The sequence below is a fragment of the Narcine bancroftii genome, chromosome 3 (assembly GCF_036971445.1).
Source record: "Narcine bancroftii isolate sNarBan1 chromosome 3, sNarBan1.hap1, whole genome shotgun sequence".
Lineage (NCBI taxonomy): Eukaryota > Metazoa > Chordata > Chondrichthyes > Torpediniformes > Narcinidae > Narcine > Narcine bancroftii.
Genome location: NC_091471.1, coordinates 62,788,138 through 62,815,262, shown reverse-complemented (window position 1 = coordinate 62,815,262; position 27,125 = coordinate 62,788,138). Strand labels below are relative to the sequence as shown.

At 40.9% G+C, this 27,125-nt stretch overlaps 1 protein-coding gene across 2 annotated transcripts in view; it reads right to left on the bottom strand.

Moving 5' to 3' along the window:
• The window catches only part of pdzd2 (PDZ domain containing 2), a 284,865-nt gene that overhangs the window by 82,953 nt on the left and 174,787 nt on the right, over nt 1-27,125 (bottom strand). For both annotated transcript variants that reach the window (XM_069924184.1, XM_069924185.1), the window contains exons 4-9: nt 19,038-19,170; nt 16,306-16,476; nt 10,434-10,542; nt 6,388-6,536; nt 3,355-3,474; nt 2,124-2,238 (exon numbers count right to left, since the gene is read on the bottom strand). In XM_069924184.1, coding sequence (XP_069780285.1) covers nt 2,124-2,238; nt 3,355-3,474; nt 6,388-6,536; nt 10,434-10,542; nt 16,306-16,476; nt 19,038-19,170 — 797 coding nt within the window. The remainder of the gene's footprint in view (nt 1-2,123; nt 2,239-3,354; nt 3,475-6,387; nt 6,537-10,433; nt 10,543-16,305; nt 16,477-19,037; nt 19,171-27,125) is intronic.

Below are 27,125 nucleotides of genomic sequence, written 5' to 3'. Positions count from 1 at the left end.
TCTTGATCTTAATTCAGATATTTACAATGAACTTTAATTTTTTAAATTAATTCTTGGAAAAACAAATAAGCCTCCTAAACCTAGATCTTTCTTAACCTCTCAAATATTTATTACCACCCCATCTTGTTTGCGTTAGGAATTGGCTGATGAAATTACAGAGTAAAGTAAAAAGTCACTGTACATTTACAACCATTTTTGTAAATGGTAATTGGAAATCTAGTGAAAGGTGAGGCCCCATGGCAGATTAACTACCACCCGAGGCCCTAGGCTGAGCTTTAGTAAGGCCCCCCCTAGGATTAGCAACATGGGGGGGGGGGGCATTCGTGAGCCATGCCCACCCACCTGCAGCACTAGCATTACTGAAGAAACTACATATTTTATTACGTTTCAATTCCTGTATCAAATTTAATGTCTCCATCAATGCAAATGATGTTTGAAGTTCAAATTACTTCATCATTATTCAACCACAAAGCGTTACCAGATTAAAATTTAGAAATGTCATGTGCTTGCTTTGCGACATTGTTTTTGTTTACTTTGTTACACAATATTATAACCTATACCACAGGGTCACAAAGTAACTGATCATGCAGGTAAGCAGCGACAGCACATTGTCAAGTCACATATGATCAAATACACAGGTTCTTTTGTTCTCACACTGATTGGAATCGAGACATTTACTTTGGCCTCATATAACGTGAGGCCTCTGTTCAATCTGATAATGCAGCTCAACGTTAATTTTAGCTGATGATTTTGCTACCTTCATATAACGGCAGGAAATGGTTTTTTTCAGAATTGGCAATTACAACTTGAACAATACGTGTTTTTATTTCAACACAATGATACATATCTCCATGGAGGTTATCACCTATGGTCAGATTAAATGTTCATTCAACAATTATGAAAGTACTTAGCAAAAATTTGGCACTTGCCGCCCCATTATTACTTCAGTTATGAACTTCACATTAAAAAGCATAAATAATCAGATCAAAATTACATGTTTTATTAAAAATCCACTGGATATAGACTTTAGTGAAGTCCACGCTAATTTGTTTGAATATTACCAATTTAGATTTTTTTTGGTCTTGACATTGAATTTGATCAGTAGTTGCTTTGTGACTGTAAAGATTGCTTTATTTCTCAGCCTGTACACATTGCCCTTAATTTAATTTCTGAGGAGGCCGACAGATAATCAACATTGATAATCCACTGCCCATTTCAGAGAATACATTTGCATAGCGCTTTCGTTTGCATGCACAGAGAGGAGCGGGACATGTTCAAGTCCTTGAAGGCCAGATCAGATCAAACAATTTTATTAACATTAGTTTTCCAGCACTCCCATGTCCCACCCCTGTGCAACTGTATTTGAAAAGAAAAGAAAATTTCCTGGTGTATGGGTTATTTATACATACCTGCATTATGATCGCAATTCTTAGAATTAATGCTATAACAATTGGGTACATAGTTACGAATAGAAGGCAGGCGATGACAGGCATGTGCGTGTCCCTGGTGCTGGCACAGGCAGAGCAGTTCCAGCTGCATGGGGGATTATGGATAATGAAGATGGCCATTGATCCCTCACTGAGCCGCCATCTCCTCCCTGAGCAAGCCCACTGCTTTTTGATTTCAGTGAATAGATGAAAGCCAATTGACAGGAGCATTGAAAGCTACAAGTTGCTGCAATTTAAAAATACTTTTAATATTGTGGGTGAGTTCCCTTTGGCATCATTCAAGTAAAATTTCTATTGCTGTAGCTCTTATTTCTATTGTTGTTTGATGGGTCCCCTTACCTTCTGAGCTCCTAGGCTTCATCTTACTCATCTTAATGGTTAATCTGCCACTGGTGAGGTCAATCGAACAGAGTAATTTAATAGTAATTGGTTATAATTTAAATATTGCTATGAATGTGTGGTGATATGTAATTACACCACTAGGTCACCAGGGGTCATCCCGGTGACCTTGTATATAAAGCAGGTTCGTCTTGCAGAGACAAGACCTCAGTGTACATATTAGTTTATTAAAGCTGTCTTATACTCGCACTGCTGGCGTGGTTATTGTCAGTACAGAATGGCCTTTGTAAAATGGCTCAAAGATTAGTAAGAGATTTAAAGAATCAGACTTTGGACCTTCCTTCAATCTCCCATCAGCAGTAGCTGCTCCATTTGGAAAAATGGTTTTAACAAATATTCCCATCCGTCCTCGGGCAGAATCCTGGCCACCAACTATGCTGAAACCAAGACCCTGCAAAACAGAGGTAACACGGAATAATTAAGATGTCACAATTTTTACACTTTCTCTGTTACTTCCTATTATATATCCTTAATTGAAAATAAAACTCTCATCAGCAATTCCATTAATCTTCCTGGACTAGAAAGAGGTAAAATTTTTAATTAATATGATGTTCAAGATTTTGAGAAAACTACCAAGTTCTATAGCTGTGGAACATCACCAAGGGTAAAGATATTAAGAGAGGAAAGTAGGAATAAATCAACGATTAGAACATAAAACACTACAGCATACCCCAAACTCTTAAGCCCACAATGTTGTGCCAACCTCTATAAACCTACTCCACATCAGTAGCTGCTTTCTGGTGCTCAGATGCAGATAATGCACCGGCAGACGCGGCTGGGGGAGTGCAGCTGGGATGTTCAGGTGGCCGCGGAGAAGACGCCTTTCTGTCACCTGAATGTGCCAGCTGAAGGAGAGCTGTGTCCAAGTGAACGCTGGCTCCTGTGGACTGTGGCTGTAGTCCCACTGCTACTTTCAGGTGCAACGGGGGATTCTTGGAGCCGGAGATTATACCTACAGGAGGAGGGTTAGGCAAGTGCTCCTCCTGGCCAGGTTCTCCACTTTCAGATGGCCACCCAACAGCCGAATTGGAGTACAATAGGCGGCTTTACATCAGGGTATTTTGGCCACTTGAAAGTGCCTAGTCTAATCCTTCCCAACCTCACCACACATAACCCTATTTTTTTTTGCATCCACCTGCCTATCTAAGAATCTTCTACATGCCCCTGTTGAACTTGCCTCCACCACCACTTCCAGTAATGCATTCAAGGCACCCACCAATTTCTGTGTAAAAACTTACCTCTCATGTCTCCACTAAACCTTCCTCCCCTCATCTGAAGCAGGTGCCCCCTGGTCTTTGCTATTGTCACCTTGGGAAAAAAGGTGCTGACTGTCCACCCTCTCTATGTCTCTTATCATCTTACATACCTCTCTTAAAATTCCTAATTAATGTTCATTAATGTCCCTCTTATCTAGCCTGGGGTGATTCTAAACTTTCAAATTAGTAATTACCTGCCTGATGCTCCACCAAAGACTTCTCGAATAAATTCTGATCAAATCAAGGTTTACCTTTCCTTGTCCTTTCATTAGAACAATGTTGGAGATGATTGAAGGCTGGGCGAGCCGCCAAGGTGATTCCACTTGAACTGTACTTAAGGAACGTGCTGACTTTTTAATTATTTGATACTCCTGTAAATGATAAACAAAGAACAAGATGGCATGACATGGCCTCAGCCCAAAGACTAAAATTCACATTTCTGGAAACTCACTCATGGCACTGCACAGACAATTAACCTGTTGTGTTTCCAAATGAAGAATAATTCAGATCAGTAAATTATACAAAGTTGATGTTGTATAGCAATGCTTCGTGTTAGGGGAGCATATGTTGGTAACTATAACAATCAAATCAACTTGCTCCTCATTATTTTCAATGCTAAATTTCCTCAATGACAAATCATACAAAGCTGCCATAATATAGTTCCCAATATGTGCCCAATACTCAAACAATGAACCCTCAGGTCTTGTCTCATGGAGTAATTTTACTGAGCATAAAATGAGTCTTTATTGCAATTTGATTCAATTCATGAGAGGATTCTGTTCCTCAATTAAATGAATGATTTGCCATGTTTCCAGGACTGACTCTGCCAAATAAATTGCATATTTTATAAATTTGATGAATAAAGGCAAGATATAAAATAAAATAAAATCATGTGTAAAATCCTGGTATCTCCACAGTGGAAAACAGATTAAAAAGTAATACAGAACTTAAGAAGTAGTTGCGATTGGCCATTTTTCCACTGTGGTCAGCTCTATTACCCAGCATGAATATTACTGATGTGAACTTCACTTCCTAAGCTGATCCCTATTTCAGACCTGAATACATCCATAGCTCTCCAAAGGTAGAGAATTCTCATAAAGTTCTGCTGCCACTGTTGTAGACCCAGAAGAGCGGAGACACAGCGCTGCTCCAAATGGTTCAACCACCTGATCCAAGTGCCGGCGGCTCCATACAGGTGTTAATCAGCCCATGAAAGGAGTCAATGGTCTTTTATTTTAAAATCTTGGATCTGTGCCCAAGATGGCGGTGCCTGTGCTCTGCAGTGGTCATGAGTGTTACAGATACCGGGCAGCAGTACAATGGCACAGAGCACCAGAAATGGGGAGAACACTCCCCTGTTGAGAAGGAGAAGCAAAGTAGACAACCCTACAGGATGATGAACACAGCAGTGGCCAGTGAGGGGCTCAGCAGCTGAGGGACCTACACAGGCTGTGGGCAACTTGTGGTTAGTGGACCCACATGGGTTTTGGGCTGCTGGAGACTGGTTCATGGGAACCACGAATTGGAGCTGGGATTCAAGACGGAGCTGAGGGCATTAAGAGCTACCGAAGGGCCTCAGGTGCTGAAGGCTTACTGATCAAGTCAGAGGTTGGGTCCAGAGCACCGGTTGCTGATGGATCAAACAGGAGTCAGTAAAGCTGCAGAGGCTGTGGGAGGATTGGAAGCAAATCCATGGACTCTCAATGAGAGTATTTTCCTAATCTTTCCCTTGTACTGTAAGGGGCACCGGGCAATACTAATGGTGACTCTTTGCCTTATAGGAGGAAGAAGGCTATTTTGTGTAATATTACATGTTCTGTACTATTACATGATAATAAAGGCATCTTGAATTTTGATTAATTTCAATTTTCATGGCCACAATGAATCTGGGCATTCATCTCCTTGAACTAAGACCTAAAACATTAACTTTGTTTCTCTTTCCACAGACGCTCCTTGACCAACTGAGTATTTCCAGTAGTCACTTTTTAATTCATAGTCTCACATCATTTAATTAACATTTCTCTTTCTATTCTTCCTACCAAAAGATATCATTTCACATTTACCTTCAGTATACACCACTTACCGTCTCTTTGTGTACTTGCCTAACTTGTCTATATCCAATTGTAGATAATTTGTGGCCTCCTCACAACTTCCACTAATCTTTCTAACTTCAACCATAATGAATTACACCTAGTCCCTTCACCTAAATTATTACCATGATTTGAAACCCCACTAGTTACACCATACAAATTTCAAAATTATCCATTTATCTTTACCCTTTCTTTTTAGTGTAATAATCAATCCATTCTATGGTAATATGTTATCCTCAACCTCATTTTGTGCCATAATCTTTCAAGTGACCTCTTACAAGTCTACGATTGGAAATCCGAATACAATACATCCATTGGCTCACTATTATCTACCTTGCCAGCAACTCCCTCAAAAAAATCTAATCCATTTCTGAAACATTATTTCACTTTCATAAACTTGCACTGGTTCTGCATCAACATGTTTTTTTAAATCTTTTTCTCATTTTGCAATCACTTCCTTATTGTATATCAGGATATTTCAAGCCAATAAACTATTTTTTTTTTCTCTTTCTCTCTTTTCTTAAAGAGCAGCATAACGATTGCTGTTCCCCAGTTTACTGGAGTTTTGGAAGATGACAAAACTTTGGAAGGTGGCCACCAGAATCAGAGAATTGTTCAGCCTTTGACATGATTTTCCTTAACCCTGGTCATGCTCTCTTCTCACTGTACCAAGGGTAGAGACGCCTGAACTCGAGCACCTCTATGTTCAAGAACAAGTTTTCTTTCCAACTGTGATCATGGCTATTGAATCTTCCTGTGACACCCAAATCAGATGATCACTTCAGGACCAAAGATCTACCTGCACTATTGAACAATTATGTGTTTTTGCACTAATTGCAACTGATGATTTATCTATACTTCTATAATTATTATCTTTTTTTCTCACAAGGTGATTTTAATGAGTAAATAATTATATAAATAAATAATATATTTTACATATCTGTGCAGCTGCAAAAAAAAACTAGAACAATTTCAACATATTTGTACATTGTACCTATGTGTATGACAATAACTTTTCATCTCATTCCTTTAATCATTCCATAGCAGGATGATAAAGGCACGAAGGAAAGCCACAATTTGTGAAAGTGTTCTGTGATTCAGCTTTCCATTTTGCAGAAATTGTTGCTCTTGGAAGCAAATTTAAGAGATCAAGAGATTGGGTGAAGTTATGACAGCGAAGAGCTCAGTCTGCACCTGCTTGGTTCCAGCTGCCACAAGTTGCTGGGGGAGGGAATGCTTCCGCCCACCACGTGGTGGATTTTCTGACATTTCACTGCTTGTTTCCCCATTTTCCACAATCAACTCATCATCTTCTCCAACGGATTCCAAGCGGCTCCCTCCACCTGTTGAACAAATAGCAACAATCAGAGGGGTACTCCTGGATGTAAGAAACTTGTGTCAGGAAGACCACTCCTGGACCCAACACATCAAGGCAGCTGTGAAAAAGGCACACCAATGACTTCACTTTCTAAAGAGCTGAAGGAGATTAGTCATGTCGTTAAATACTCTATTGAACTTCTACAGACATACTGTGGAGAGTACACTGACGGGATGCATCATGGCGTGGTTTGGAAACTCGAGTGCCCAGGAATGCAGAAGGCTCCAAAAAAATAGCAAAACTAGCCAATTCCATCATGGGCACTAACTTATCATTCACTGCAGACATCTACACGAGGTGCTGAATCAAGAAGGCAGCCATCATTATAAAGGGTCCCTATCACACTCTTCTCATTGCTGAAGCAGATGGTACAGAAGCCTGAAGTCTGGAGCCTCTAGGTTCAAGAACAGTTGCTTTTTTTTCTAAAGCTCGAGAATGTCCCCATACTAAACATAAGATTTCGAAGGCCACCAAAATATCTGCCAGCAAGACTGAAACAACACATTTGTCTAACTGCAACTGTGAATGTTTATCTTTTCTTTTATATATATTTTCTTTGTTTTTGTCTCCTGGCGCATTGCGTTAATTTAGTTTAAATCGTTGTTGTTGGTGTATGGTACACGTGAGGCTGCAACAAGTAAGAATTCCGGTATCTCTGCACATTGTACTTATGTATATGATGTTAAACTTATAAATTGAGCAATGAAACATGAGAGGTGACATAATAGACATTAATAGGATTATGAGAGGCATTAATAGGGTTGACACCAGCACCTTTTTCCTGGGATGATGACAGCAAATAGCAGAGGACATCTCTAATGAGAATGGGGGAAAGTTTCAGGGAGACATCAGAGGCAAGTTTTTTTTCATAGAGTGATAGGAGCCTGGAGTGCATTGCCAGAGTGGTAGTGGAGGCTGATACAATAAGAACATTTATAAGATTCTTATATAGGCACATGGATGGAAGAAAAATAAAGGGTTATGGATGTAAGGTAAGGAATATGTTGTGCAATAGGTTTTAATAAGTCAGCACAACATTGTGAGCCAAGGGGCCTTTAATATGCTATAATGTTCTATGCTCATATTGTGAAGTCATAGACGCATAAAGCACAGAAAAGGCTCTTCAGTTCAACTTGTACATGTTGAATTGTAGTTCAGGGCTAGTCTGTATCCTTCTTAGCTCTTCCTTTCCTTGATTGGTTGAAATGTCTCTGAACGTCAAAATCATGCCTGCTGCTACAGGCAGCCCATTCCAGATATGGACCCCTTCTGAGTGAAAACGTTGCTCTTCAGGTCCCTCTTAAATCTCTCCCCTTAAATCCACAACATCTTTGTAGCATGAATAAAAGCTCTCATGACTGGAGGGAGAACATACACTTTTATTAGCTTATAACTGAGGGTAGGGTCTTACAGTGGTCTTCAGAAGGGCTCAGGGTTTAGGCGGGAAACCAAGGTTACACATGGGTAGATGGGGCAGAGCCAGCCATCAGTATAACACACCACCAGTCAATCTCATTTGACTGTAATCTTGTTTTAGACTCACCTACCCTGGGAAAAAGACAATAAGCATTTAGTTTCTGCTCCTTGTGATTTCATAAACCTCTATAAGATCACCGTTTAGCTTCCTATACTCTAAGGAATAAAAATCCAGCCTACCTAGCTTCTCTCTATAACTCAAGCCCTCCAGTCCTTACAATATTCTGCTGAATCTCCTCTGCACATTGTCCAAATCATTGATATTCTCCCAATAACAAAGTGACCAGAACTGCAACTTTCAAATGCAGTCTCACCGATGCTTTGCACAGCTGAATGATGAACCAGCTTTTGTACTCAATGAAGGTGAGCATCATTACCTTGTCCAATTGAGTTACCACTTACATGCAACTGTGCACCGGTGTCCCAGGTCTTTCTGTTCTACAGCATTGTCCGGGGCCCTGCATTTACTGTTTCAGGCTTTACTAAAGTGCAACACTTCACACTTGTCAAAGTTAAATTCCATTTGCTACTCCTTGGCCCACTTTCCCAATTGACCTAGATCCTATTGTAAACATTAATATGTTTGGATGCCTGCTTACATTTTGTTCATACCTTGATGATGGGCTCAAACCCAAAATGTTGGTTATGTATCTTTATCTTTACTATATAAAGTACATTGTCTGACCTGCTGAGTTTCTCAGCATGGTGTTTTTACTTCAATGACAGTGTCTGCCGACTTTTGTGTTTTACTCCTCTCCTTCCTCACTGTCTACTACACCAGGCATTTGGTGCTACCTGCAAGTTTACTAATCATGTAAACCACATTGACATCCAAATTTTAAATATAGATAACAAATAACAGCCAACTCAGCACCAATCCATGGCACGTAACTGGTCACTTCCCTTCAACAGAAAAACATCCCTTTACCATTATCTTCTGATTTCTTTCACTGAATCCAATTGGTCAGGTCACCGAGGATTCCGTGTTTTAACCTTCCAGACTAACCTGCGATCTGGGGCCTTGCTAAAATCCACATCGACATCTACTGCCCTGCCCTCGTCAATCTTTTTGGTCACCTTTTCAAATTGCAAGCGGCTTGTCCTTGCTGCCTTTTTATAAATACAACAAAACATTTGTCATCCTCAAGCCTCCCTGCACTTCATATCTTGTCAATTATGGGTTTTTCAATATTTTGTACATGAAATAATTGATGCTTGTTGTAGGCCTGAATTTCCTCACTGCATTCATGATAAGCAATGTCATATGACACATGTGAGTTCAACAATATATTAAAATCTCAGTGTTTACAGAATCAAGAGTGGATACTCTCCAGCATTTACATCTTGACTCCAAAGGCACAAACATGATGGAAAGCCCTCCACTTTGCTGGATGTGGGCAACTCCAACCACATTCAAGAAGCTCAACATAAAGCAATATGCCTAATTGACACAGAAAGCAATATTCAGAACATTCTCTGTTTGCAGTACAAAGTATCCTGAACTTCTTAATAGTACCTCCCAAACACATGACCACTGCCATCCAGGATGAAGGCAGCAGTGGAATGCAAACTCATCAGATGAAAAATTTCCAACTCTCACAATGATCCTTACATCGAAATATATTGTATTATATTTGAAATGTATTACATTCTGTATTTATTGTCTTTTTAAATTATGTATACTAGTCCCTGCTTGACTGCAGCAAGTAATAATTTTAGTACCATGTATGTGACAATCAACTCATTATTGACCCAATCCTTCATTGTTGCATTGTCTCAGATTCCAAATTCCATTCGCTGGGTAATCTAACTGCATAGAAAGTAGATGAAGCAGCTGAAGGTGGTTTGACCAGGGATACTGCCCTGTAGAACTTCTGCCATGATGTGCTAGGATGGTAAATAACAACCATAACTATCTTCTTTTGTGTGAGGTATGATTCTAACCATTGGAGGGCTTTTCCTTTGACTCTCAGTGAGGAGAGAGTCTTGGGTTATAGGAGTGTGATTTGTCCTTAATGCCAGACAGTAAAGGTAACAGTCATAACCTACATTATTAGGATATTGATTTTCTTTCCACTGAAATTAATGAAAGGGAAAATCTCTTAATCTGTAGGGGGCATGGAAACATAATAATTCCATTTTCAATTCATAGTCTGAGAAAATGCCAAAATCCAGTCCTCTAACTCAGATGCCTTTATTTAAATGTATACTAGTCACTGTTGAACAATTTAATCTCTTTGAGAAATTGCTCTCATTCCAGTTTTCTTGAAATCTTATCCGTAGTTATCAGTTTCCCCTTCTCTAGCACTCATGGTATTTTCTTCTTGGAAAATTATGAGAAATGTAAAAATTAAGATCAGTCAGTCAAAAGGAGATTGATGCCTACCTTGCGATCGACTTCTGAATTTCATCATGCTGCCTCCTGGGGTGGGGCTTCGACAACATGACACAGGCACTTCCATCACCTCGTGTTCTCCTTTTGCAATATCCGAAGCCTGTAATGGAGCAAAAATAATAAGGTCATTTCAGCCGATGCCTCACAAGTTCTGATCTCTCATCATGAAGATCTAGGACAATGGAAACATAGGAAGAAAATTTCTAAACTTTGATCCTTGTTTTAAAAGAAGCTTAAAAGACACTTGGAAGTTTGCAGATGCTGTAATCTGAAGCTAAACACAGAACAATTTGGCAGATCTCCTCTCAACTTCCACTAATCTTTATAACTTCAACAATAATGCTCTAATGCCATGGAGCTCATTGCTGATGTAAGGAAGGAAAGGCTGAGGGATCACACACCTGTCCACATTAATGGACAGAGGTGAAGAGGGCTAGAATCTTTAACTTCCTGGACGTCCATATTTCAGAAGACTCTTCTTTCTTTCTTTCTTTGGCTTGGTTTCGCGGACGAAGATTTATGGAGGGGTAATGTCCACGTCAGCTACAGGCTCGTTTGTGGCTGACAAGTCCAATGCGGGACAGGCAGACACGGTTGCAGTGGTTGCAAGGGAATATTGGTTGGTTGGGGTTGGGTGTTGGGTTTTTCCTCCTTTGTCTTTTGTCAGTGAGGTGAGCTCTGCGGTCTTCTTCAAAGGAGGTTGCTGCCCACCGAACTGTGAGGTGCCAAGATGCATGGTTTGAGGCGATATCAGCCCACTGGCGGTGGTCAATGTGGCAGGCACCAAGAGATTTCTTTAGGCAGTCCTTTGGTGCACCTCTGTCACGGTGGCTAATGGAGAGCGCGCCATATAACACGATCTTGGGAAGGCGATGGTCCTCCATTCTGGGGATGTGACCTACCCAGCACAGTTTGATCTTCAGCAGCGTGGATTCGATGCTGTCGGCCTCTGCCATCTTGAGTACTTCGATGTTGGAGATGAAGTAAGTCGCTCCAATGAATGTTGAGGATGGAGCGGAGACAACGCTGGTGGAAGCGTTCTAGGAGCCGTAGGTGATGCCGATAGAGGACCCATGATTCGGAGCCAAACAGGAGTGTGGGTATGACAACGGCTCTGTATACACTAATCTTTGTGAGGTTTTTCAGTTGGTTGTTTTTCCAGACTCTTTTGTGTAGTCTTCCAAAGGCGCTATTTGCCTTGGCAAGTCTGTTGTCTATCTCATTGTCGATCCTTGCATCCGATGAAATGGTGCAGCCGAGATAGGTAAACTGGTTGACTGTTTTGAGTTTTGTGTGCCGATGTCCCCACCATGACTACCAGCACCCCCACATCTTCAGAAGACTACTCCTGGATCAAACACATTGAAGCCACCATGAAGAAGGCACATCAACACCTCTACATTCTGTGAAATCTGAGGAGATTTGGTATGCTGTTGAAAAATCTATCAAACTTCAACAGGTTCACTTCCTAGAAAAGCAGAAGCTGAAAAGGAAGATAGCCAGGTCCATCACAGGCTAAGACATCGCGTACACTGAAGACACCTAAGCGAGGTGGATTCATCTATCAAGACATCCTCAAGAAGGCAGCCAACTGTAGTGAACTGGGAATTCACTACTGGTGCGATGCTCTAAGGATGCCCTACCCTGACTCTGCCCCTCGTTTATCTCGATATAAACCCTGGACACCTGCCAAAACCCCATTTCAGTCCACAGACCATGTGTGTCATTCTTATTGAATGAAAACATGTTGTACTCTCTCTGGTCTTGAGGGCTCTCTGTAGTGCGACAATTTTATTCACTAAAGAACAGAATGGAAGTGCTGTTGAACCCCGTGATGCTCCTCATCGACCCTCTGTCCCCGAAGGCCCCAGAAGAGTTTGCAAACCTGCTGGAGTGTTTCCAAGAGTACCTGTCCACCATGATAGAGGTCTACTCAACGGATGAACTCAATAGGTCAGCGGTCCTTTCTCACGTCGGACCTAAAGGATTCCTGATCATCAGGGACTGTATGACTTATTCAGCGGCTATTGAGAAGCTGAAGCCCTCTACATGAGGCCCCAAAACCTTGTCTGAGCAAGGCATCAACTCTTGCAACCGAAGCAGTGGCCTGATAAGTCCATTGAGGACCATGTCCTCATCCTACGTGCACTTGCGAGGAACAGCGGGTATGAGGACAGGACAGCCTGAGAACGGGAGGATGAGCAGATCTGGGATGCTCTGGTCGATGGGGTGCAGTCCAATGTATAATGGTAAAAATGTAATTTCTCTAACTTTACTGAAAATGTGAGGTACAAAATATATTTTAAAATAACATTTCCGTAAAGCTTTACAGATAAATTGTGCACAATTTTAGTTTTATAATTCACAATTCTGACTTGTATTCTTTTATCCTTTCATATATTGATATAGATTTTATTCATTTACTGACAAAATGAAAAAGAAGTGTAATGGTTTCATATGTTGCCATAAGCTGCCTTCTGTCAACTAAAGAATATAAATGAAAAGCACATTATAAACTAAATAACCAATTACATTAAATATGACCTGTTCCTATGGTTAATTATGTTAAAGTTTTATTTAGCAAAAGGTAATGCTCATTATAATGCTGGTAATGAGACAGTGGAATTATTTAACTCTTCAAACTGAAAAAACAATGAAGAAAAATTATGTAAACACAAAATCATTACACCCCATAGTTTTCTCTTCATATACAGTATAATTAAATCTCTTTCCAGTGAATGTTTGGATGCACTGAAAAACATAACATTAGCACTTAAGAAGTACTCAACATACTAAATATAGAATCAATAGCAAAGGCTCAAAACATATGGACAACAGGCTTGAGTGGCCTCCTGTTACCTCATAAATACTTTAGATCACAGCTGTGAGAGTTATTGCCATCAGTATCTCTCTTCTGCTTCCCCTTATACATCTAATTAATAATCTGGTAATAACTTCTTTCTAATTCCCAGGGCTTTCCTAGGAACCAGGGTGATTCTAAGATTCATTATGGCAATATTCAGTCATTCTCTATTTCCACAATACCTTCCAGTAAATTTGTCAGGAACAATCTGTCTTTCATGGTTCATACTGGTTTGGATTCTGAGATTTTTTTTTCAATTTGCACAGTCCCAAATCATCTGTTTCAAACACAGTACCTCAAATCAACAGAGACTACCCCAATGGCAACTCAAATGATGAAGAACACAACCAGATTTTCATAGAATTACCACAAAATGGTTCTTCATATGAGAGCAACATATTTTTTTATCCAGCTGTGTTGGGCACCAACTAGAGATAGTTGTGTCAATAAAACTTGCGAAGGAATCACAAGTGTTGATCACTTAAGGTAGCAGAACGTATGCTGCACTATTGTGCTTGAGAATTAAAACTAATCTACCTGTAGATTTTGTTTAATGTGTATTTTTTCCAATTACACATTCTAGACCAAACTATAAGGAAGTAAGTTACATTGAGGGTCTGGTGAGGGTTGGTAACACCAACAAAACACCACAAAAAAACCGTAAGAAAAACCATGACTCGACTGACCAATTTGCACACATGGACCAAAATTTAAAATGTGATAAAACCAGGAATTGCTGGTAAAACTCGGCAGGTTTGGCAGTATTTGCAGAAAGAAAAACAGTTAACATTTCAGTCTTTCAGATTTGGGTGCTTCATCAGAACTGAGAGAGACAAGAAGGTGAGGGAGGGCAAGGAGTGGGACAAAGGGAATTTCTCTTACGGGTGAAATAATGTGGTAGTTAAGGGACAGTTAAAATCAGGTTAAGCTCTCATGTGTTACACATTGAAAGGTGTTTTGTCTATGTACCACAGGGATAGACAACAGACTCGCCAAGGCAAATAGCACCTTTGGAAAACTACACAAAAGAGTCAGGAAAAACAACCAACTGAAAAACCTCACAAAGATTAGCATATACAGAGCCCTTGTCATACCCACACTCCTGTTCGGCTCCGAATCATGGGTCCTCTACTGGCATCACCTACAGCTTCTAGAACGCTTCCACCAGCGTTGTCTCCGCTCCATCCTCAACATTCATTGGAGTGACTTTATCTCCAACATCGAAGTACTCGAGATGGCAAAGGCCGACAGCATTGAATCCAAGCTGCTGAAGATCCAACTGCGCTGGGTAGGTCATGTCTCCAGAATGGAGGACCATCGCCTTCCCAAGATCGTGTTATATGGCGAGCTCTCCACTGGCCACCGTGACAGAGGTGCACCAAAGAAGAGGTACAAGGACTGCCTAAAGAAATCTCTTGGTGCCTGCCACATTGACCACCGCCAGTGGGCTGATATCGCCTCCAACCGTGCATCTTGGCGCCTCACATTTCAGCGGGCAGCAACCTCCTTTGAAGAAAAGACAAAGGAGGAAAAACTCAACACCCAACCCCAACCAACCAATTTTCCCTTGCAACCGCTACAACCGTGTCTGCCTGTCCCGCTTTGGACTTGTCAGCCACAAACGAGCCTGCAGCTGACGTGGACATTACCCCTCCATAAATCTTCGACCGCGAAGCCAAGCCAAAGAAAAAGAAAACAGGGGGACATGCCTGGCAGGACAGATTTTAAACATATTTAGTCTATATAAAGGAAAAGAGAATGAGGATTGTAAGCAAAAGTGTCTAGTTCTCATACAAACAGAAGGAAATTTTAATTGTACCTGTCTCTACTCTTTGGTATCCCACTATCTTCTGTGTGGAAAATGTTACCCCTCAATTTCCTTTCATATCTTTCCCACATCACCTTAAACCTAGACTCTCCTGCTCTGGGGAAAGTAAAACACGAAAGTCTGCAGACACCGTGGTTGAAGTAAAAATATAATGCTGGAGAAACTCTGCAGATCACTTTATATACCAAAGATAAAGATACATAACCAACTTTTCGGGCTTGAAACCTTGATAAAGGCAGCATTGAGTTTTTACCTCATTTAAGCCCCTCAATTTGTCCATAATGTCATCTCTCAGAATCCTACTTTCTAGGGAAAATGTCCTAGCCTATCTAGCCTCTCTTTATAACTGAAGCTAAACAGATCTAGTATCACCCTCCTGAATATTTTTGCATCCTTTCTAGTTTAACGACATCCTACCTAAAGCAAGGTGACCAGAACTGCACACAGTATTCCAAATGTGGTGTTACCAATAACTTGTACAGCTGTGACATGATGTCTCAACAACTCACTGCCTCACTATCTGCCTTTGTTGCCACTTTACCTGTAGCTTAAGGTCACTTAGATCTCTGGGCTTGACAATTTGCTGTCAAAGTACTGCACTGGGAGACAATGGGAAAGTGATTGACCAAATTGAAGCTATGATATTACTGACTGGTGGAGGGCAAATACAAGGAAAATATTAGAGTATGACAAATAGCCTAGACTCAATGGCAGAGGACCAGTTTAAGTTTGACCCTTGCTCAAGTCAAGTTTATTGTACAAGTACAACCCAACGAAACAGTGTTCCTCAGTCCTCAGTGTGAAACATGCAAATACACAACCAGACATAATACACATATACAGGACAAGTATTTTATCTATACAAACAAATAAGTAAATAGATATTGTTTTATACAAATGAGAGTCTCGGATGGTTGGTGTGAGCAGTTCCTTCGGCCAATCAGCATTATCATGGGAAGGAACTGTTCCTCAGCCCGGTGGTGCGGGCTCTGATACTCCTGCACCTCTTCCCAACGGGAGCAGCTGAACGATGCTGGGTGCAGGGTGGAAGGTGTCCTTAATGAATTTGTGTGAATTTCACAGGAATCCATGAACCAATTCTTCTTCTACCTTCATTTGGCATTGCAGACAAATGCATAAAATAGCATATAATCTGATATATCAACACTTACAGTTTCTTGACCATAATGCATGTGGCAGTCAGGTGAGTCATCTCCGTTTTCTGGTTTTACATTTTCTTTATTTTCCGTAGGAGAAGGGGAATTATCAGCAACTGCAAAATTCATGACCAAATCAGGTAAACTTGTAGAGGGATACTTCTGGAAATGGATCGCTGATTCATCCTATGGAAAAAGGCAGGGAAATGGAAAATTTTAAGCGATAGGTTTTGATTCTGCTGAGGTTTGTGCCCTCTACAATAATGAATAGGTTGGACTTTGCTGAATAATTTATCTCCAAAATCAAACCTATGGCTCTTCAACACATTCTTGGACATTTGTTCAAATGAAGTAGTCAATCCTTGGGTAAATCTATCCCAGTGGTTTTCAAACTTTTTCTTTCCACTCACTTACCACCTTTAGTAATCCCTATGTCATAGGTGCTCTGTGTAAGGGATTACTAAAAGTGGCACGAGAGTGGGGGAAAAAAAGTTGAGAATCACTGCTCTAGACCCAATTGATACGGAAATATTTTGCTTGAGAATAATTGTCATTGGCCCGTTTCCTTTGGAGTTATGAATCTGTGCACATAATGAGTCAATTAGGTACAATTAAAACAATGGTTTTCAAACTTTTTCTTTCCACTCATACACTATCTTAAGTAATCCCTTACTAATCACAAAGCACCTAAAGCATAGGGATTACTTAAGGTGGTATGTGAGCGGAAAGAAAAAGTTTGAAAACCACTGATCTATCCTAAATTTAACCCCAACCATAATTTGGAGCTACATCATGCCCAATAAGTACTTCACTTGAATCAAGGAAATGTCAGCAACTCTGGGGTGAGATGGGGGAGTCGGGGTGAATTTATGAGGAAGTACAAAGGCTTTCTAATCTCTGATAAGAATTTTACATTTCTGGGCCTGCAGTGCATAGATGCAACAAGGCTGGCTCTTTTTAGACAATTACATCAGAGAAGTTAGCAGTGAGGACTCTACGTGCTGAAAAGAAGTAAACTGGGAGATTACTGACACTGAATGGAGACACTGATGCTCCTCATGACCCCATCAAAATAGATGAAGATATTTCTACTGAGGCCTTTATTGCGGGATTCATAGGCAACTGCCATCAATTCTTCAGAGAAAGGAAATCAAAGTGGTACATAGGTGAAAGTACATTGATTTTCACCTTAAATAATGCTCACTACTTGAAGTGGGGAGGGGTGGCTCACAGGAGACAAAAGACAACAACTGCAGATGCTGGAATCTTGAGCAACCAAACTCTCAGCATGTCAAGCAGCATCCATGGAGAGAAACAGACATTGAATAAAGGAGCATTTGAAGTTGAATTCCAATCTACAGCATGGGTTGGACAGCAGGGATAGAAGTGCAGCCAAGAATAAGATCCCAGAGCCAGAATGTTGACTGTCCACTTCTCTCTATGGGTGGTGTCTGGGTCCCTCCACTTGGGGGGTGGGGAAAGGTGATGTTTGGTCAGCTGGCTACAGATTCTGTAATCATGCCAGTTGGCTAAGTGTCCGCATTAATGGTAGATTAAATCTACTTACCTCCATTACTGGACCTTACTACCAAATTAATGATATTATAATCCATTCTTTTCTATCACTGTAACATTATCGACTATCTATTTTACTGGTTCTGAAATTTCTGAATGTAAAATGTTCTTCCTTTGTTCCTTCTAAATTCTAATACTTAATTGCTTCCTCATTAATTTGAAATGAACATTTTCCTGCTTTAAAACACAACTAAGATACATTGGCTGAAAACATGTGATGATATAATTGCTTCAAGGTCCATGTCCTATCCCTTAATTAATTATGCAAGAGATTTTCTTGACTCTTAGTGCTTAGAACTACAGAATCTAGAGTAAAACCAGGGCATTGTTATTTTGATCTTTTATAAGAAACCCTTCCATAAATCTTCGTCCGTGAAGTCAAGCCAAAGATTGTACTTAGACATAAAATAGAGACCAACTGTCCAAGAAAGACCCCATATCATGCATGGAACCTGAGCAATTTTCTATCTATTTAAATAGAAGGGCATTTAATAGTGGGTGCATTACAGAGCTACAATCTTTCTGCATCAACTTAAATCATTAACTTTGTTTCTCTCCCATAGGTGTGCCCTGATTGTTTCCGGCATTTTCTGTTTTTATCTTGCTGCATGTTGACCTATGATATAGAAAACCAGGTGACACTGTTATCGTTGGGGGAGGGGGGGGTGGCACTGTTAGCATGGGGGGGGGGTCACTTAGCGTGGGGGGGGCACACTTTGAGTGGAGGCTTGGTTAGCTTGGGGAAGGCACGGTTAGTGTGAGGGAAGGCACGGTTAGCTCATGGGGAGGTACGGTTAGCTCGGGGAGAGGCACGGTTAGCTTGGGGGGGTGTAGTGTAGGGGCAGCACGGTTAGCCTAGCGGAGGCATGGTTAGTGCATCATTTAGCGTAATGCTGTTACAGCTCCAGAGATTGGTACCGGGGTTCGAATCCCTTGCTATCTATAAGGAGTTTGAACAGTCTCCCATGTCTGCATGGGTTTCTACTGTGTGCTAAGGTTTTTTCCCACCATTTAAAAATGTGCGGTGGGTTGTAGGTCAATTGGGTGTAATTGGGGAGCATGGACGTGCTGTATGTTTAAAACTTAAAATCCTGGGAATCCCTCATTCTTCAAAATTCAATCAAAACATTTTCAAGAGCCAAAGAGGGAGAAACCCCTTTGGAAGTGCTTACCCTGCTTGCAACAACAAGCTGTATGAGTCCTGCTGCTGATCGAAGTAAGGCAACTGCTTCTTGGTGGGAGAGTCCCACCAGTGACTCTCCGTTGATCATCAGAAGCTCATCGCCAGATTTCAGTCTTCCATCCCTGGTAGAAGAAATAAAAAAGTAACATTTTCAAGCAAATAATGTGGTTAACTTTCATAGAACTTGTACTAATTCACAAAAACAATTCACTAAGAGTCAATCGCTTTAGAATACTAATGGTTGCAGAAAGTACAATGTAAGTACCCATTCTTACGTGGAAACCATTTAGAAGTAAAACAAAGGGAGGTGAAACTGCCTTCTGTAGTAGTGTTCATGAATTTATTGAAACCAACTACATATTGGCTGATAATTGAATGAATACAAGGTCAAGTTGTAGGATTCAAATGTTTATTTAAAAAGTACATCAAAAATAGGCCTATAAATGTGTTGGATTTCTTTTCAAATAGAAGTTGTTTATGACAAAACATCCAAAAAAGTGTGAGTGTAATAATCTTTATTGGTTTGTTGGGAAATAGCAGAAACTTAAAATTAATGCAGCAATAATGCAAGAGGACTTCAATTAAAATAAAAGAAAGAGAAAAGAAGGTGCAGAGAGAGCAAGAATTCACAAAATATCTATGGTAAACTATTTATTCAGTATAATTCTAAACCAATAGGAAGCAAATAAGGAGAACAAAGAACAAGTCAAGGCAAAATTTGTCTCAAGGTACAGTAAAATCTTTTTTTATCTGGCACCTATGCCAGATAAATGTATTTTCCTATTGTTTGAGACTTGCTCTAAGCAATACACACAATACACCTGCAGAAAGAATAAACAGTTTAAAAAGGAAAAAATGATATACTGTACTTACACTGAACAAACTTCACTCAACACTCACATGAATATATAAACCTTAAAGCATTTTACTTTATTTTCAGTTGCATTCTTTAAAAACATTTAACCATCACTGCATCTGCAGGTTCCTCCTCATCCACAGAGCTAGCTGAAAGATAATAACATTATCGATAATTAACTCCCCCACCCCCACCCCCCCAATCTCTCTTCTCTCTTTGGCTTGGCTTCGCACATGAAGATTTATGGAGGGGTAAATGTCCACGTCAGCTGCAGGCTCGTTTGTGGTTGACAAGTCCGATGCAGGACAGGCAGACACGGTTGCAGTGGTTGCAGGGGAAAATTGGTTGGTTGGGGTTGGGTGTTGGGTTTATCCTCCTTTGTCTTTTGTCAGTGAGGTGGGCTCTGCGGTCTTCTTCAAAGGAAGTTGCTGCCCGCCGAACTGTGAGGCGCCAAGATGCACGGTTTGAGGCGATATCAGCCCACTGGCGGTGGTCAATGTGGCAGGCACCAAGAGATTCCTTTGGGCAGTCCTTGTACCTCTTCTTTGGTGCACCTCTGTCACGGTGGCCAGTGGAGAGCTCGCCATATAACACGATCTTGGGAAGGTGATGGTCCTCCATTCTGGAGACGTGACCTACCCAGCGCAGTTGGATCTTCAGCAGCGTGGATTTGATGCTGTTGGCCTCTGCCATCTCGAGTACTTCGATGTTAGGGATGAAGTCACTCCAATGAATGTTGAGGATGGAGTGGAGACAACGCTGGTGGAAGCGTTCTAGGAACCATAGGTGATGCCGGTAGAGGACCCATGATTCGGAGCCGAACAGGAGTGTGGGTATGACAACGGCTCTGTATACGCTAATCTTTGTGATGTTTTTCAGTTGGTTGTTTTTCCAGCTTCTTTTGTGTAGTCTTCCAAAGGCGCTATTTGCCTTGGCGAGTCTGTTGTCTATCTAGTTGTCGATCCTTGCATCCGATAAAATGGTGCAGCCGAGATAGGTAAACTGGTTGACCGTTTTGAGTTTTGTGTGCCCTATGGAGATGTGGATGTAGTCATGGTGGGGAGCTGGCTGATGGAGGACCTCAGTTTTCTTCAGGCTGACTTCCAGGCCAAACATTTTGGCAGTTTCTGCAAAACAGGACGTCAAGCACTGAAGAGCTGGCTCTGAATGGGCAACTAAAGTGGCATCGTCTGCAAAGAGTAGTTCACCGACAAGTTGCTCTTGTGTCTTGATGTGAGCTTGCAGGTGCCTCAGATTGAAGAGACTGCCATCTGTGCGGTACCGGATGTAAACAGCGTCTTCATTGTTGAGGTCTTTCATGGCTTGATTCAGCATCATGCTGAAGAAGATTGAAAGAGGATTGGTGTGAGAACGCAGCCTTGCTTCACGCCATTGTTAATGGAGAAGGGTTTAGAGAGCTCATTGCTGTATCTGACCCGACCTTGTTGGTTTTCGTGCAGTTGGATAACCATGTTGAGGAACTTTGGGGGGCATCCGAGGTGCTCTAGTATTTGCCAAAGCCCTTTCCTGCTCACGATGTCGAAGGCTTTGGTGAGGTCAATAAAGGTGATGTAAAGTCCTTTGTTTTGTTCTCTGCACTTTTCTTGGAGCTGTCTGAGGGCAAAGACCATGTCAGTAGTTCCTCTGCGCGAAAGCTGCACTGTGATTCTGGGAGAACATTCTCGGCGACACTAGGTATTATTCTATTTAGAAGAATCCTAGCGAAGATCTTGCCTGCAATGTAGAGCAGCGTGATTCCCCTGTAGTTTGAGCAGTCTGATTTCTCGCCTTTGTTTTTGTACAGGGTGATGATGATGGCATCACGAAGGTCCTGAGGCAGCTTTCCTTGGTCCCAGCAGAGCTTGAAAAACTCATGCAGTTTGGCATGCAGAGTTTTGCCGCCAGCCTTCCAGACCTCTGGGGGGGATTCCATCCATACCTGCTGCTTTGCCACTTTTCAGTTGTTCAATTGCCCCCCCCCCCCCCCAATGTTTACAGGTAAAACCTCTGACTGGGGCCACTCTTACTAAGCAGGGATAAGGAGACATTTTAAGAGAGTCACCCCATCGGTGAGCAGCATCAACCAGCTCTTCATCCTGGGAGACATCATTGCTGTTTTACACAACTTTATTCAAACAGCTGCTATGAGCAAAGCACAAGGCATTCTGCTGGCTGAATATTTGCTCTCATTTTCACCAAAGTTTTATGTGTTGCCTCAGAGAATATTTACTTCTGCAATTTTAAACAAAGATTTTATGCTTATGCATTTTCCTCAATCTTTTTTGCCAGTTGCCTGAATTCCGGATACCTGGGGTTTTATTATAATTAGTTTGAAAACAGTTTCAGGAAGGGATCAAAAAGAAAATCATCATGAAAATATATATCAGGAGGTGAACCAACCTCATTAGTCAGAGAAAAAGTTAAGTACAGATGGACCGAAATAAAGATTGCCATTTAAACAAAAAAATGAGAAATTATAGGTCGTATGACTGAGGGAATTCAGATTCAAGACTAGCATGTTCTCAAAAAGAGCAAGGAAAGGAAATCAAACAAGTACAAAAAAAAGGCTTATTCTAAAGCCAGGTACAGAAAGCATTCAAAGAGTGAGCTGGGAAGGGAACAGTGGAAAACAGAAAGTAAAAGAGAAGGGATTTATGAGAGGGATTTGAGAGAGAGAAAAAAAGGGATATATAATAGTTGAAATGAAGGTCAGAACTGTTGCTGAGACCAGACACAAAAGGAGAATGTTTGAAAATCCCAACTGAACAGTCAGAGTCTGTGGAGCAAAAAAGTGGAAGGAATATTAGAGCAATCAAGTTGTAGGGATTATCTACAAGAAGGAAACATTAAATATCTATCCATACTTTTTCTGCTTTCCTGCTCTCAGCCTATAACCTATAAAATCGTATTTTCAATGTTCACTTAAAAGAATACCATCCATCATCTCCTTAGGCAATAGATTCTGAATTTCAACCACCCTCTGGGTTAAAAGAAGAGCTTACTCAATCTTGTCTAAACCTCTTACCTTAAACTTAAGTCATTTGGTTATAAATATCTCTATCCCTGCCCCTCAATTTTGCATCGCACAGTCAACTTTCCTTCAGGCACATCCACTCCAAGGAAAACAAACCCAATCTGCCCAGTCACTTCTTACAGCTGAAATGGTCCATCCTAAGCAGGATGGAAAGGGAACCACACAGCAGAACTGGACAGTGCTGATAGAAACAGGAAATGGGAATTACCCAAAATGATCAAAGTTGATATAATATGCGAAAGAGTGCAACATATCTGGATGGAATATGACGTGCTATTCTTCAAGCTTACTTTCGGTTCAGTTGGAACAATGAGTAGTTTCAGAAAAAGATCGGTCAATGTAAGAGGTGATGATGATAATCGAATTAAAATGACAGGGTACTGGAACTCAAGATACTTGACACTTCTTCAGACATGACATCTAAACAGTAATCTTATTTCCATTGCAGACAGAGTACAGATGCTCTGCAAAAGAGTCCCCAAGTCTGTGTTTGGTCTCACCAACGTAGAGGACACCACATCAGGAGCAGTGAATATTGTAAGTGAGGTTAACGGAGATGTACATGAATCTTTGCCTCATGTGGAAGGGCTGTTTATAACCTTCGATAGTGATGAGGGAGGACATGTAAAAGCAAGTGTTACACTTCTTGTGGTTACAGGTGAAAGTACCAGGGGTCAGAGAGATGAAGTGGGAAAGAATGAGTGGACAAAGGAATCACACAGAGAGTAATCCCTGCCCAAGGAAGAAAAGGAGTGGGTAGTGGTGTAGTAAATGTGTCTTGTAATCGGATGCAGCTGCCTCTGGCAGAAATGATGGAGGACAATGTACTAAGTGCGGAGGTTACTGGCGTGAAAGATGAGGAAAGGAGGAATATTATTCCTCTTCTGTTTTGGGATGGGGGGAGAGAACATGATTATGAGAAATGGAGGAAATGTGGGAGATGATTCTATTGACCACAGTAGAGGTGAAACTGCATCACTTGAAAAAGGAGGACATTTCAGGTGTCCTGGAATGGAAGGCCTCATTTGGAGAGCAGATGCAGTGATGGAGGAGAAACTGGGAGAAAGGGATGGCATCCTTACTGGAGAAGGAGGTGTGGTTGAGGGAGATCAGTAGGTTTGTGGCAAATGTCAGTATATAGGTTACCTTCTAAGATAGAGATAGAAAGACTGAGAAAGGAGAGAGAAGTGACAGAAACGGTCCACGTGAATTTCAGAGTAGGTTGGAGATTAGTACCAAGGTTACTACAATTGTCATGTTCTCCCCTGGGTGCAAGTTATTAAGGGTGAACAAAAGTTCTGTCAGATGACTGCGAATGTTGGAGGGAAACCACAGTTGTCTGTAAATCTATTGGTGAAGGATTCTAAAGAAAGTTTCCATCTTATCTGGGCTGACACATCAATGTTCTACTACTAAACTGAATGAAGTGCCATTTCTTAAATGGATGTGGTAGAATACAAAACTCTAGAGCAATATTTAATCCTCCCTTAATCAGAAAAGGATTAAAATTTAATTAGTAACTGTCTGCTTTTTTGGCTACTGTTAGAGTTCTTACAGATCAAAGGTAACATGCAGTTTGTAAATAAGATTTTGCCAAAGGCAATCTGATGCCATTTGGTGAATGCTAAATATCTGAAGGAAGTATGCCAAGTAGATAAATCACAAAGTCTAACTAGTCAATGGTACTTGAGAGTGAATATTCCATTGAATACCCTCTACCAAATATATACAATTGAACACCTTCTGTCTAAGTTGCAGAAAGGACCCATTCATCAGTGCTTTAGAAAGAGATCACAAACTCTTATTTAGTTCAACTTCTCAATGATTTTTGCTTTGCTTTTGTTCCAATTTTCCAAGTGTTTGTGCTTTCTAGAATAGGTTCAAGTTGCACAGGGAGTGGCATAACAGGTGCTAAAAAACATTTTGTTGACGTCAAAGCTTCTTCACAAGCCATTTGCTCCCTGTCAGAGTGGATTAATAGGCATTCCTTTGGAATGAAGTATGTGCAAAGGGCACAACATAAGACAAGATACTGGAAGAGAGTGGAGGACTTAGAGCAGCAGGGTTTTTTTTGCCATAAATTGCTCAATTGGGTCAACAAATATAAGAGTACAGTTCAAGTTTATTATCATCTGACTGTAACAGGAGGTTTTAAACTAGTTTAAACTAGTAAGGGGATAGGAACCAGAATGAGAGGGAAGTGAAATAGGCAGATGTTACACAAGTAAATGCACTGTATAGTGAGATTGTGAGGAAGAATAGGTAATCAATAGGGTAAAATTGCAAGTGTAAGATTAAGGATTTAACTTGTGATTCTTTGGAAACAAAATTGAAAAGGGTGATGAATACAGCACTGAAGACTTCAGTATAAGCAATAAGGTTGATGATCTTGTAGCGCAGCTGAAGATTGGCAGGTATAACATGGGTATCACAGAGTTATTGGTGAAAGATTATCACAGCTGGTAACTGAATATCGAAGGATACACAGTGTATCAGGACAGGCAGATAGGCAGGGGGATGGGAGTCAGTGGGTGGTAAAAATTGAAGCAAATCTTTGGAAAGAAGAGCTATTGGATCAGAAGAGAGAATTCCTTGAGGTAGAATTAAGAAATTACAAGGGTAAAAAGACCCTGATGTGAGCCTCTAAACAGTAACCAGGATGTGGTGAGCAAATTATTGTGGAAGATAGAAAAGGTATGCAAAAAGGCAATGTTACAATAGTCATGATGATTTCAATAAGCAGGTTGTTTGGGAAAATCAAGATGGCGCTGGACCCCAAGAGAAGCAATTTATAGAATGCCTTCAGGATGGCTTTTTAGAACAGTTTGTGGTTGAGCCAGCCAGGGAAATAGCAATTCTAGACAGGGTTTTGTTTAATAAAACTGAGTTCATACAGGAGCTGAAGGTAAAGGAACCCATAGGAGACAGTATCATATATGATAGAATTCACCCTGCAGTTTAAGAGGGAGAAACTGAAATCAGAAACATCAGTATGCCAGTGGAATAAAGTGGACTACAAAGGTATGAGAAAGGAGATGGCCAAAGTTGACTGGAAATAGACAGTAGCAGGGATGATGGTAGAAAAGCAATGGCTGGAATTTCTGAGGTTCACTCAGAAGGCACACGACAGATTCATCGCAAGAATGAAGAAGTATTCTGAAGGAGCAATGAGGCAACTGTGGCTGACCAGGGAGGTCAAAGACAGCATAAAAGCAAAAGATGACAAAAACTAGTGGGAAGCAAGGGGATTGGGATGCTTTTAAAAGCCAACAGAAGGTGACCAAATAACCAGAGAAAAGATGAAATATGAGGATAAGCTAACACACAGTATAAAAGGGGATGTGAAAAGTTTCTTCAGGTACCTAAAGAGCAAAGAGAGGTGAAGATGGACATTCGATCACTAGAAAATGACACTGGGCAGATAGAAATCGGGGTGGGGGGGGGGGGAGGTGTAAGAAATGGTAGGCAAACTTACTGTATTTTTCATCTTTCTTCACTGTGGAAGACACCAGCAGTGTGCCAGAAGTTTGAGAGTATCAAGGGGGTGGATGCGTTTGTCGTTGGTATTACCAAGGAGAAGGTGCAGGGAAAGTTGAAAGGGCTGAAGTTGGATAAATTGCCTGGCCCAGATGAACTACATCCCAGGTTTTGAAACAGGTAGCTGAAGAAATTGAAGAGGCATTGGTAGTGATCTTTCAGGAATCACTAGATTTTAGAATGTTCTGAAGATTTGAAAAATTGAAAATGCCACTCCACTCTTTTAGAAAGGAGGGAGGCAAAAGGCAGGAAATTATAGGCTGGTTAGTCTGACTTCGATAGATGGTAAGATGTTAGAATATTATTAATGATGAAGTTTCCGTGTATTTTGAGGCACATGGTAAAATAGGTCTAAGTCAGCATGGTTCCTGAAGGGTAAAGTCTACAGAAGGACTTAGACAGGTTAGGAGATTCGGCAAGGGAAAGGCAGTGGAGAGAAGTATATGATCATGCATTTTGGTGAAAGGAATAAAGACAAACTACTTTCAAAATGGGCAACCAATTCAGAAATTAGCATTGCAGAGGGACATGGGAGTCCTCGTGCAAGTCTCCCTAAAAGACAACTTGCATGCAGACATTTGTAAGGAAGGCAAATGCGATGCTAGCATTCATTTTGAGAGGATTAGAATTTAAAAGCAGGGATGTGATGT